This window comes from Elaeis guineensis, chromosome 1 (genome assembly GCF_000442705.2).
Source record: "Elaeis guineensis isolate ETL-2024a chromosome 1, EG11, whole genome shotgun sequence".
NCBI lineage: Eukaryota > Viridiplantae > Streptophyta > Magnoliopsida > Arecales > Arecaceae > Elaeis > Elaeis guineensis.
The window spans coordinates 146,136,523-146,149,660 of record NC_025993.2 but is presented as its reverse complement, the minus strand read 5'-3'; the positions used below and the strand labels follow the sequence as shown (position 1 = coordinate 146,149,660).

Genomic DNA, 13,138 nt, shown 5'->3' with positions numbered 1-13,138 from the left:
GAAAAGATCAAGATTTTACAGCTTCATTCATTCTGATTCGTCACAATCTATCCTATCTATCCTGACATGGCAATTATAGGCCAGATGCGAATAATGATCTATTTGATGGAGGGATCACAGCCGTCCATCCTACTTGCGTTTCCCTTGTTAAAGTTGGACAAAAAGGCTCCAAAGCAGATAATCCGCAGGGAGCGGGGGGTGGGGGGAGATTAACGTTGTTCACAGAATGGCTGCAGCCTCGGGCTCTCTTCCTCTCCTCTCCAGCTTCCAAACCCTAGCTTATCCCCTTCCGCGGACCCTCCTCCTCCGACGCCCCGGGAGAACCTTGGCCGTCGCCTCTAGGGTTCCGGCCGGAAATTCATACGGTCTCTCTCGGTCCTTCTCCACAGTCGCGGTGGCGACGGAGGACGCGGTCGAGACCGCGGAGAGAAGGCAGAAGGAGGACCCAGTGGAGGAGAGGGTCGTCTTGCCTACCAACGAGTCCTCCCAGAGGTTGCTTCGCATTCGCCACACGGTTTTGCCCACTCTCCTTAGTCCTTGGGCTTCCTTCTTATCTTTTCTGGAGAAAAAGTTGGCTTTTCAGTTGTTTGGAACGATGAATTGCTTAATTTTTTGGGTAGAACTGCATGCGTTTATAGTCCCACGCTTTTTCTGGTTTTGTTCATTTCCGAAACTGGCATCCATGAGCAATTTAAATTGAGGATTTACACTATGAATAATGAACTACAAATATTAGAACAACGAGCAGAGAAAATAAGCTAGTTTGGGTTTCCCTGGACCATACATCAGATGAAAAATTTATAAAACCATGTTCCTTCTTTTTTCCTTTCAAGGACTTAAAATCATGGGCAAGAAGATGAATGGTGCTTGCAATGTTTAATTTCAATGCAAATTCTGCTTGTTTCTCGGTCATCTGTTCATATTTTGACAAGAAAGCATTTGAAAGGTGGACCTGACAAATTTTGGAGAGAGTGACATGGATGGCTTTGCCAAAAATTGCCAACGAAGGTAATTTAGATGCAGATAGGGCTGCTAATCGATTACTTAGACTCCAGTTTTGCCTCTTGAGCTCTGAGATCTTGTTTCTGATGATACCCTTGGATGCACACATGAAAGACTGGTTGTTTCATGTGAAACTAAAATGATGGTCAATTAGGTTGCTGGCATGCCAAATCAAGCAAATCAATCAATGGTTTCCGTCTATTAGGAGACTGGATTGGGTTTTGTCTTTAGAAGGAGATTTCACAATTTGTAACACGATGCAAATAATACAAGAAATTAAGCTGAAAGAAGGTAATACCTCACAGACAAGTGAAACAAACCAATGAGATTGATTTTATAAGAGTACAAGCCAGGAGATTTGCCAGGGTCAAACGAGTGGTTGTCATCCCGAAGAATGAAGGTACAAGAGGATCATGGAAAGGTTCATTCCATGGAAACTCTTTGTAAAAAAGTTCCGGGTAGTTGTTGGAGTTCTTGGAGATGCCCTCTTTTCATGGCTTCTCTTCCCTTCAAATTTAATAATTGCAAGAAACTGATCACAGTTAACTGCTTCAACAAATTATCAATGCCCATATTGTTGTAGTCTAAACCACAGCCAATTCTGGAACTGCTTCGTTGGTTATGTGCCAGTCTCCAGTTGCTTGTCCACTTGTGCCATTCATTGATAGATTATAGAATCAAACAGGACATAATGTGGTCAAGTCAACCTGTATTAGCCCAAATTTCTAATTCCCAATTCTTGTCATAGAAATTCAACCATTATCGGCCATGTGGCTGGTCTTAGCTACAATGATAATGAAGAAAGGATGAGAGGAAGAATATCTATACACAAATGAAAGCACGACAAGAAATATGGAGTCCCACTCGACATTGCAAATGTATATTCTCAACTAATCCTTTAAGAGAAATGATGTTCTTCTTATTTTATATTCTCACCTTCCATGCTATCCATGATTAGGATGAGGGAAAGCATTTACTTGGTGATTGTTTTGATAGGTTTTCTTCATATACATGTGCATGTAGATTTTCCCACCTACGTGCATCATGCACTTCATGGAGTCACTTATTGTGGGGGACTTGATAAGGGGTCCAATATGTGGTATGCTTTTTGCATGTGGCGTGGCAATAAATATCTATAGTTACATGTACATCTAGAATAGCTTTTGTCCTCAATATACATCAAACAGAAATTCTTCAAGTGAAATAATTTTGAGAGAGTCATGTATGTGTTTGAGGACCATGAAAAGAGGAGGGGAGGTGGGAAGTTCTAATATTTATTAACGGTCTTTATAGAATTGGTAGAATCAAATAATACAACAAATAGCAATATATGTGTATATGCACACATAAACATATACGGATATGATTGTTACAAAAAAAACACTGAAAAAGAGAGATTTACTCCTGCTACCAAATTCAGACATGATAGTTGCAAACAGAAAATAACTTGGTTGAATCTAATCTTCAAGGCCTAAAATTCCTACAAACAAGATATTATATGCATTCGATATCCCTTTCCCATGCATCAAATATGCTAAATTAAGTGTTTTAGTGGTGGAATACTGCATGTTGATTTTTAGATGACTTGATGCATGGGCAAGGTTATCGAAACTTTTTTTGTGCATTTATGGACATTCCATGAGAACGGGCTTTGGCATACTGGTAAGGTTGCTCTATTATGATCTAGGTGTCATATGTTCAAAACATATAAATAGCCTTTACACATGAGGGTAAAGCTATCCGACCCTCCCTAGGTCCTGTAGTGGTGGGAGCCTCTTGCACTAGGGTGCCTTTTTTTCTTTATAGACATTTCATACTTTGTAGATTACATTCTATGATTTAGATATTTATTTTACGAACCGATCTTAGAATTTGACATTGAATGTAGACTCTTCTTTTTAGTATTCTTTTGGAAAATTGATCAAAATTGATTCTTATCTTTTAATTGCGATATGCTTTTCTTTACTGCTGAGCTGCACTCTTACTAAAGTGCTATGTTATAACTATTTAGTCTACTCTAGACCATTGAATCATGATTCCTGTTCTTTAAAGCTCTCTTTGAAAAACAGATCGAAAATGAGGACAACCTACTTATCTTTTAGTCTCCATAAATGATGCTGTTGTCCCAGGGGCATCAAACAAAGTATGTGTTGAGTTACCAAAACTTTCGTACCATAATGCTGTTCTCTAATGGTGAAATTGTATGTATTGGTTAAAGTAAATTTACCATCACCAGCAGAATACATTTTCTGGTATAATTTTAGACATCTCCATCTCATGGTACCTATGAACATCTGCCATTTATCCATAAAAAGAATGTGTCTACCAGATAGCAAACCCATAATTTTTGCATCGTCAAAATTTCCTGTTTGGCAAGGATAGGCACTGTTAACCCCATGTCTTTTGTTGATAACATGTCAAACAGAGCCCAAGTTTATAAATCAGAGTTTCGCTTGATGCATATATCACCTAGTTAATTTTCATATCCTGCAATTGTGATTAACCAGTATGATCTTTATTGCAGTGTGCACATGTGATGGCCATGGCTGTTCAGAAACTCTTCCCAGGTTCTAAAGTGACTATAGGTCCATGGATAGACAATGGGTTTTATTATGACTTTGATATGGAGCCCTTAACAGACAAAGACCTAAAGAGAATAAAAAAAGAAATGGTGAGCATGAATTGAGTCCTAAAATAACTTTAATTTCTTTGACTTCTAAAGGAAGGTCAGTGCAATATCCTAGATGTGGAGAATATTCATTAGTTTATTATTTCAGGGTACAGAATTTATTTCTTACATCATCTGTAGGATCGCATCATTAATCGAAATCTACCATTAATAAGAGAAGAACTTTCCAGAGAAGAGGCTAAAAGAAGAATCATGGCCCTTGATGAACCATATAAATTGGAGATTTTGGACAGTATCAAGGAAGAACCTATCACCATATATCATATAGGTAAAGTTGCTATCGGTTCCATGTTACCACTCAAGCTGCACTCATGATTTTTTTTTTTCTTCTTTTAGGAACTTGTTGTATGTCTTGATGGTTTATGCAACTATACTTCTCTTTGTTTTAAACAGGAAATGAATGGTGGGACCTCTGTGCTGGACCCCATGTTGATTCCACTGGGCATATAAATAAAAAGGCTGTTGAACTTGAATCAGTTGCTGGGGCCTACTGGAGAGGCGATGAGAACAAACCAATGCTGCAGAGGGTATATGGCACAGCATGGGAAACTGAAGAACAATTAAAAGCATACCTTCACTTAAAAAAGGAGGCGAAGCGCCGTGATCATAGGCGTCTTGGTCAGGATCTTGATCTGTTCTCTATACAGGTATTCATCTGAACCACATTATCAGTTGGGTTATTAACTTTCAAGGAGTCAATATTTTTATGTGTTCTTCATAGAGATGAACGTTCACATGTTCATGCCACAATTTTTATCAGTCCAGGAGACGAGTAAAAATTGAATAGCTTGTAGCAGACACACCCATATTTCAATTATACTTCTATGACTCTTACACTTAAAATTTTTGGTTATTTAGTTGTCAAGATTGATGTTCTTCCTTAATTACTTTGTAGTTTGTACATTACCCATAGGCAAAAAAAATGGCTGGGCTAATTCGTTTTTGTCTAGAAACAAGTTTTAGAGAATGAAACATCACAGAGGCACCTGAGTTTGCTGTCAGCTTCCTCCTTAGACCATGCATCCATTCAAGTTGGATTGGTCCAGCAAGGTAGAAAAGAAAGTTCCTGGTTTCGGCAGTTTGCAATTTACACATCTACTTCCCAATGGAGTTCTATTTGTAATGATTATGCTTTCAACCTACATGACTCTTCAACCATTATTTTAAATAAAGCCTATTACTTGTTCAAATGCAGGCAAGCTTTGTGTATATAATATACTCTTCTTGATGATAATTGTTGGGTACTCTTCTTGATGATAATTGTTGGGTATGTTTGGATACATTGGCATATAATACTTGGATAGCTTCAAGGGTTCTCATGTATCTGCATTTAGCTGAGCTGATATAACTGAACCACACCCTTATATGTGATTCCACAATCTCTTTATCTGATTTGCAGTATTCTAACTCCTTGGGGATCACAGGATCTCCAACCTCTTAGATGCTGTCTCATTTTTCCATTCTATCACTTTATCCTTATTCCTCACATAGGTATATGACAGGGACAGTATAGGATGTTCTGCCATTAAGATTCCCCCTTGATATGTACAGATCACTGGACTGCTAAACTTCTAAACACAGCTTACAACTTTCATTGTATTGTGCTCTCAAAAGTGCAACTCTTCTCAAAATATCAGAAGGTGCTGAGCTGGGAATCCATTCTAGGGATTCTAGTGGTTCTGGAAAACCTTGCTAGATTGGATATTACATTTCCTGCCTAAAGTTAGGCTATAAAGATATTTCTCTATTGTTTTGAAAAAAAATATTTCTTGACACTATTGATTTGACCTCAAAAAAGTTGATTGTTAATTGCTTTTTTTTTTTTTTGAAAAATTTAAAAGATTTGAAACAATAGATGCTCTGCAACTTTTATGCACCATGAAGGTAATAGTTTATTTTGTCTTACACTCTGCTACTGTGTTTTTCATTGTCATAAGCATCTTTGACTTTGCTCGCTCTGATGAGGACTTATAAAATGGAGAGACTTATTAGCTGTGTCTCTGCTCTCTCTACTCTTTTCTGAAGTGTGTGCTTGCAATATGTGTATCTTAACACTGTATAATCCATTATAGCATCATCAAATATAATTTTTTAAAAGAAGAACTTGTGTTTCATCTTCCAATCTCAAAGCTGTTAAAATCCCTCAATGTTTTATCTGCTTCTGTGCACCAATCATTTCTTCTTATGCTAATGCAGCTAAAGATCTTAACTTGAAGGACATCTTAAACATAGCATTTTCATATATAGTTGAGGTTTTGTTGAAGATATTAGAATATTTCTTCCTATATGCTGGTTATGTCTGTCCATTCACTTATCTATGCAAGTCTACTGTGGTTGGAGTTGATTCTGTTGTTGACAACTGTGACATATTCATTGTGTTGGAAGAAATTGTATCTTATACTTGTCCTACCTCTTGTACAGCAGTAGTTAATAACTTAAAGAAAACCTTTTGTGAGTGTGTGTGTGTGTGTGTGTGTATGTCTATTATTTATTTATATATTTTGTGGTAACATGTGGTTGCAATTTTTTCTGTGAACTAATGTATTAGGTGCTCTGACTGGTATCATTGATCTTACTTAGCAATATGTCTGCCTGTATATCTTGGAAGACATTTAGATTATTTAGTATTGTTTGTGTAGAATAATTTACATGCGGAAGGGGCCTAGTGCATGCAAAAGTGCAGGTATCTTCATATAGGTAATTAGACTAAGCTTGTCTTGTGTCCTGTGTCTCCTTGAATTTCAAAAATTGGCAATGCTGGTTTTCCTTTTTGAGAGTATACCCCTGTTGCTGCATGTTCATACTGCAACAAGATCCTGTGTCTACATAGTGTACTATAGTTTGGCTTGAACAAACAAAAGAACATCCTGAATATCGTCCAAACATTTTGCAGGAAGAAGCAGGTGGTGGACTGGTATTTTGGCATCCAAAAGGTGCTATTGTTAGGCACCTTATCGAAGATTCATGGAAGAAAATTCATTTGCAACATGGTTATGAGCTACTCTACACTCCACATGTTGCAAAGGCAGACCTTTGGAAAATCAGTGGCCACTTAGATTTTTACAGAGAAAATATGTATGACCAAATGAATATAGAAGATGAGCTTTATCAACTTCGGCCCATGAATTGTCCTTACCATATTTTAGTTTACAAAAGGAAGCTGCATTCATACAGAGATTTTCCCATCAGAGTAGCAGAGTTGGGAACTGTGTACAGATATGAGCTATCTGGTAGCTTGCATGGACTCTTTCGTGTGAGAGGATTCACCCAGGTATTCCTTTCTGTCTTTGTGAACTGTTAATTGCAGAACATCTTGATTGAATTTTTCAATGGTGATTTCATACCATACTGTTGCATCCTTACTTTTCTCCTTCCCTGTTTGGCATTCCTTGATTAGACATCATTGGTCATCCTATATGCAGATATATCCTTGTAATAGTATAAATTCTTGTTGGTTATCATTGTACATGTATCTGCCATTTTCATTCTGCTTAGACCAATGTTTTACTTTTGAACAATAAACTTCCAACAATTCTGTTTATCTTCTTTATTTTTTGCTAGAATTAAAAGGATTGCAATGCAGTGTTATGGATGATTTGTTTTGTTTTTTTAGCTGAAATCCCCCTTCATGTGATTTATCAAGGGTCACTCCAATAGTGATTGATGCTTAAGCCGTGAGCTTTGTCACAAATCTCAGGTCTTGGGTTTTATTCGCAAAGAAAATAAATTTTGGGTCTATCTTTGATTTGATTGCATTTGTTGTAAATTGAACATCAAATTCAGCATTATATAATGAGTCATGACCGATCTGGAAGTTCGTTTATTCTTTTGCAAAATGCAGTAGATATTTACAGCTCACACTTAAATGTGCACTCACTGAACTAATGGCTGCATGTTCTGTGACATCTAGCGAGGCTATATTAGTTGCAGTATTATTTTTTGTTGCTTTGTCACAAAAAGGGGTTGCAGATAGTGTAACAAATTTGCTTTCAAAACCTGATGTGGGCGTCCTTCATAAGATGGTGAAATGAATAAAATGCATAAGTATTTGCTTTGCATTTCATAGAATCATCTTTACACATGCAGGATGATGCACATATATTCTGTTTGGATGACCAAATCAAAGGTGAAATCAGGGGTGTTCTTGATCTGACTGAGGAGACATTACTGCAATTTGGTTTCAGAAAGTATGAAGTAAACCTTTCAACTAGGCCTGAGAAAGCTGTGGGCAATGATGACATATGGGAAAAAGCAACTGCTGCCCTTAGAGATGCTTTAGATGACAAAGGTTGGGACTACCAGATTGATGAAGGTGGTGGGGCTTTCTATGGTCCAAAGATCGATATCAAAATTGAGGATGCTCTTGGAAGGAAGTGGCAGTGCTCAACAGTGCAGGCAAGCTATCTGACATATTGTTCCTAGAGGCATGCAAGTTTTTTAAACTCAGATTGTTCCTAGAGGCATGCAAGTTGATATTGTGAATGAGCAGATCACATTTACTAACAAAACCTGTTTATAAATTAATGTAGGTTGACTTCAATTTGCCTGAGCGTTTTGACATTTCCTATGTGGATTCAAACACTGAGAAAAGAAGGCCTATCATGATTCACAGAGCTGTTCTTGGGTCTTTAGAGAGATTTTTTGGAGTCCTCATAGAGCACTATGCGGGCGACTTTCCGCTTTGGATATCCCCAATCCAGGCTCGTGTTTTGCCCATCACCGACTCACAGGTATATTTTCCTGTTGCTTATAAAGTTTAAATTATTCTTCCAGAAGATTTATGGGCAGAAATTTCTGATTTTCTTAATGTTACTGAAATTTAGCATGTTAACATTCTCTTTTGGCTGATAGAGTTGTTTTAGGTTTGTCATATTTTTATTTTCTTTTTGAGAAATTTGTCATAATAATATTGTAGTTTGCATTTCATTTGTGATTGAGTTTGCAAGAGTTGTTTGAGGCAGCAAACCCACTTAGGAAACATTTGAGTATACCTGGTTTTTGTGTCCATTGAAGAACTTTCAAAATGACTCTAATGTCTATGACCTAGAGGAATTTGACCACATTGCTATACTTCCAAGACATTTTCCTCTACTACTGAGTATAAGAAGATATTGCAATAGCATCTTCCATTGGGTGGTTAACATTGGCACAAAATGTTCAAGATCTCCGCACGATATGCCCTAGCTTATTTCTTCTTTAAGCAGATAGCAAGTGCTAGTTTAATATGGATATGTTTTTGGTACACAGTTTTAAAATATTTCAAAACAACTAAAGTATTATACTCCTTAAAGGATGTGTCGGAAAACAGAGGTTGCAAATTACTAAATCTAAATCCTTAAAGATATAAAGCTTCTCTCACCTTTCAATTTTGACCATCACAGTAGTTTTTTACCCTCATGTCCTTTCAAACTTGAGATGTACGTGTCGTATTTCCAGGCAAACACCAGAAAGCAGGTACATGTGCAGAGGATCAATAAAATAAAATTTAGAATCTTTCATTTTGAAATTAATTTAACATACATTGGAGAGTGATCTTGCACATCCTCCCTTTCCCACGCAATAAGCCTCAACACCGAAGAAAAAGGTATTACTTAGAACCTTCACTCACACTCAGAAAGCTCTTTTGAACTTAATGGTTATCCTTTGAGATATGCTATGAATATCAATGATATTATTATTTTAGGTCTGCCATCCAGTGGACCAGTTTGATATACATGAGATGAGCTGGTCATCTATAAATTGGGCTTTAAATTGATACAATTGTCGAATGCTTGCATCATAGTTTAGTTGTACATTTCAGGTTGAATACTGCGGTGAGGTGGTATTGAGGCTGAAATCGTTTGGCATCAGAGCTGAGCTTTGTCATGGCGAGCGCCTTCCAAAGCTTATAAGGAATGCAGAGAAGCAGAAGGTGCCCCTGATGGCTGTTGTTGGGCCAAAGGAAGTTGAGACCCGAAGAGTAACTGTTAGATCTCGAATGGGTGGTGAGGTTGGGACCATGACTGTTGATGAGTTCATCAGCAAAATCCAGTTTGCAGTTGATAACAGAACTTCATTGTAGAGAATCTGTTGTACATGTGACTGATGGTGATCCAACGAAGCCACAATCTAGACTCAAGATAAATTGAATTTACATGGGTGGTAAGTACAGAGGTTCAATATTAAGTGAGCCACAGGTTGCGTTCGCCCTAAAAATCCATTTCATGTGTTTTCAACTGTTAAATAAGGCTTTTGCTCCATTATTTTGTAATCGATGTGCACTCAATACACAGATTTGTATGATATGCAGTTTGTATGCCTAATTATAATTGCATAAATTCACGAGTCTTCGAGAAAAATCTTCTCAACCATCGAGTTTTGCTCTTTGTTTCTCTATGTCAGGACTTAAAGACATTACTGTATGCAAGAAAGATTTGGTATAACCAGAAGTTTGATTACAAATAAGTTATATAAAACTTGAACTAGGATGGAGTGAAACTCCATCTAATAATCTATTCCTTGACCAATAGGGAAACCTATACATAAAAAATCAGCTCAAACTCGACCTGTAGGATACAAAAATTTCGTTACAGATTCATGGACTCTTCACGCCTCTGGCAAATTCAACATAATGCCAAGTTTATTGGGTCCTGAAGACAAATGCACCTGCACACATGTAGGTAGCTCAGAGCTTGTAAATCAAACTTAGCGGTAAATTGGATGTACGAAATTAGTCCAAGAAAATGAAAGCTTCTTTACCTAATGTGGGCATCAACAGTGATGATGCTCCAATGGCAGCGACCTTTAGTGGCAGTCCAATCTTAATCATGTCTTTGATCTCGATGTGCCCGGTTGTGAACCCGACGATGTTAGATGGCGTGCCTGTGGGGAGCAAGAAGGCAAGCTGAGCTCCAATGGCCCCAGGAACCATCAACAGGAGAGGGTGGATGCTCATGGTTTTTGCCAGTTGGATGAGGAGAGGGATGACCAGTGTGGCAGTGGCGTTATTAGATGTGAACTCAGTGATGCTGCTGCTAACAAGGCAAACTAGGGGGGTGATTGCTAGCTGTGGGACTGTCTTCAGGAAGCCCAGGCTTGCAGAGAGTATGTCGGCCAGACCACTCGAGCGCACACCATCGGCGATCGCGAAACCAGCCCCCAGTAGCAGTATGACATTCCATGGGATCTTCTTGCATTTGTTCCAATCCATAAGCTTTTCTCCCTCTTGCTTTCTGTTTGGAATTATAAATAACAAGGTTGCCATCATCACCTGCACCAGAAATGAAAGAGGTATGGAGTTGTATTTATTTGTTCTTTCATATGTTAGGTTAAGCCAGCAATCTATGTTGCAGCTGTTAGCTTCTTGTCTGCACTTACACTAACAGTTCCATCACCCACTCGTCCACGAAATAGAGACCCCCATCCAGGTATTTCATCTGTTATGCTTCTTGTCATCCACAAAACCACAAGCAACTGGACACAAGCAGAACCACAAAGGAGGTCAGATAAGTTAAAAAAAGGTAAATCAGGAAAAAAAAACAAATTTTTTGGTGTTAAAAGTTCAGATACTTACTGAAAACACAGCTAGAATCATCTTTTCAGCAAAATCCAGGGGACCTGTCACACAAATAACACTTGTACCTATAAAAAAGACCAATAGAGGAAACTAACCAAAGAGAATTTATTAAATAATGTAACCATGATTTTGTATAAGTTTAAGGCATAATTTCTACATTTTATTAGGTCTGTCAACTTCTATCCTATCATGTTACGGTGGCATATTAGTAAGTGCCAAAGGACTTTTTTTTTTTTTTTGGGCAAACCTGCTTGGTCATATCATAACATTTTTTTTCCCCTGATCTCTTGATTATTTAAACAAATTAGGTTGGCAAAACCTGGTTGGCCATAGCATAACCTTTTCCATGCTTGAGTCCTAAGTCCCAACTTTTATTGAATTCGAAACATAATATCAGTTTAATGAATCTCATAAATCAAGTACAGGGACAAATGTAAGTAATTACGTACCTAGCAACTCTTTTTCCCTCTTCAAGCTGCTTTTGTCTATATAACATGAAAGCACACCTCTAGAACCCTTTGAGAGATAGCAAAGGCAAAGCAGACCCCACAATGCAAAGAATATCACCACTGCCAAGGGAAAACCGAAGAAGAACCAAGTGCTGAAACTGATCGGCATCTCCTCAGGGAAGGAGCTCCCCCACATCCCCACCAATATGAGGTTGACACCAGTTCCCGTGAGGGTGCTCATCCCTCCGATGGCCGCCGAGTATATCACCCCTAGTATCACTCCCTTGCGAAACCGATTCACTGCTGGGTGCACCTCCAGACGTCCTTCTGGGAGCCATTGCAGTATGCCAGTGGCTACTGGCATCATCATCACTGCTGCTGCTGTGTTTTGCATCCACATGCTTATGAACGCCGTCGTGGCACAAATCCCAAGGATCAGCAGTGGGGGGTTCAGGGGGTCTCCACAGAACAACAAGGTCACCTGTGCATCAAATCATAACTACAATTAGCTAATCAGTTTTTTCGAAAATTTGATTGAATTAGAAAGTATTATCAAAATTATTAGCCTTTTATATGGTAAGATTAAAAGAGAGCAAGTCCTGATGTAATAGTAAAGTTGCTATGAACAATCTGTTTGTAAGTGGGGTAAGGCTCTGACTCTTTTCGGATTCCTTGGTGGTGGATGATTATGAATATATAATTGCAAGCTATGCTGCTATGATTTCGTAATGTACATTCTATTGAAATTTTACCAGACAAGGGAGATCGAAGATAAACTTACATTCAAGGCTAGTCGCCGGTGGATGTTATAATGCTCCACAGCCAATGCTAGCATAAAACTACCTAGCATGAGAGAGATGACATCATTCATATATGATTTTGCGACTTCCTCAGATGAAGCGATTCCAAAGATGGGGAAGAGAAAGAGAGGGGACATGGAGGTGATTGGCATTGGGACGGCCTCGGTAAGCCACCATATGAAGACCCATGAGAGGACAGCCAGCATGTTCCTGCTTGAACCATGATCATGGAGGTCGACAAAGAGGCATATAAATGTGCATGCCAAGGGGCCAAGAAGGATGAAGAGGTAGTTGGTAATGGTGGGCAACACTGATTTGAATGAGAAGTTTTGGTTTTGGAGGGGTCTTCTAATTGGCAGAAGTGGGCTTTTTGGGTCACAGGAGCTCGAATTGTTTGGGTGATGATCCATTTTGGAAGAGGCTTTGGTGTGGATTGCATCCTAGGCCTGCTATATTTATACATCTTCCCCAGTGGTGGGCTGAGGGAAGCTGAAGGGTATGTCCCTTTGGTGGTGGTTTTGTTGGAGCTCATAGATTGTACAAACAGCTCAATGGAAGGGAAATGGGGGTTGGAAGTGTGCAGCTTCTCTCTTCCTGCACTAATTGCTGAATTGAAAACAATCAAAGTTGAAAACCATTTTCT

At 38.5% G+C, this 13,138-nt stretch overlaps 2 protein-coding genes across 5 annotated transcripts; one reads left to right on the top strand and one right to left on the bottom strand.

Annotated features, from left to right (window-relative positions):
- The first annotated feature begins 192 nt into the window (after nucleotides 1-192).
- LOC105038938 (threonine--tRNA ligase, chloroplastic/mitochondrial 2) lies at nucleotides 193-10,029 on the top strand. 2 transcript variants are annotated; one of them, XM_010914869.4, is made up of 8 exons: nucleotides 193-514; nucleotides 3,527-3,673; nucleotides 3,812-3,959; nucleotides 4,085-4,338; nucleotides 6,585-6,962; nucleotides 7,778-8,086; nucleotides 8,221-8,421; nucleotides 9,492-10,029. In XM_010914869.4, exons 1-8 carry the CDS (start codon nucleotides 227-229, stop codon nucleotides 9,750-9,752), a joined length of 1,986 nt encoding a protein of 661 aa, XP_010913171.2. In that variant the 5' UTR covers nucleotides 193-226; the 3' UTR covers nucleotides 9,753-10,029. The 2 variants fall into 2 exon arrangements, with proteins under 2 accessions (XP_010913171.2, XP_019704255.2); XM_019848696.2 differs by having other exon boundaries at nucleotides 317-492.
- On the bottom strand, nucleotides 9,878-12,969 carry LOC109505531 (tonoplast dicarboxylate transporter). 3 transcript variants are annotated; one of them, XM_019848698.3, is made up of 6 exons: nucleotides 12,477-12,969; nucleotides 11,696-12,176; nucleotides 11,244-11,287; nucleotides 11,048-11,143; nucleotides 10,430-10,940; nucleotides 9,878-10,336 (listed from the first exon to the last, which is right to left on the bottom strand). In XM_019848698.3, the coding sequence occupies exons 1-6, from the start codon at nucleotides 12,903-12,905 to the stop codon at nucleotides 10,311-10,313; spliced, it is 1,587 nt and encodes a 528-aa protein (XP_019704257.2). In that variant the 5' UTR covers nucleotides 12,906-12,969; the 3' UTR covers nucleotides 9,878-10,310. The 3 variants fall into 3 exon arrangements, with proteins under 3 accessions (XP_019704257.2, XP_029118535.2, XP_029118536.2); XM_029262702.2 differs by having other exon boundaries at nucleotides 11,244-11,311; nucleotides 12,477-12,632; XM_029262703.2 differs by lacking the exon at nucleotides 9,878-10,336 and having other exon boundaries at nucleotides 10,401-10,940; nucleotides 12,477-12,906.
- Between the last annotated feature and the right edge of the window lie 169 nt (nucleotides 12,970-13,138).

Excerpts from the sequence above, each read along its gene's own strand:
- LOC105038938 (XM_010914869.4), top strand. The coding sequence starts at position 227 with ATGGCTGCAGCCTCGGGCTCTCTTCCTCTCCTCTCCAGCTTCCAAACC. Across the intron at positions 515-3,526 it reads TGCTTCGCATTCGCCACACG|TGTGCACATGTGATGGCCAT; the intron begins GTTTTGCCCACT and ends TCTTTATTGCAG. Across the intron at positions 4,339-6,584 it reads TTGATCTGTTCTCTATACAG|GAAGAAGCAGGTGGTGGACT; the intron begins GTATTCATCTGA and ends AACATTTTGCAG.
- LOC109505531 (XM_029262703.2), bottom strand. The coding sequence starts at position 12,905 with ATGGATCATCACCCAAACAATTCGAGCTCCTGTGACCCAAAAAGCCCA. Across the intron at positions 12,177-12,476 it reads ACCGGCGACTAGCCTTGAAT|GTGACCTTGTTGTTCTGTGG; the intron begins GTAAGTTTATCT and ends TTTGATGCACAG. Across the intron at positions 11,144-11,243 it reads TGATTCTAGCTGTGTTTTCA|TTGCTTGTGGTTTTGTGGAT; the intron begins GTAAGTATCTGA and ends GCTTGTGTCCAG.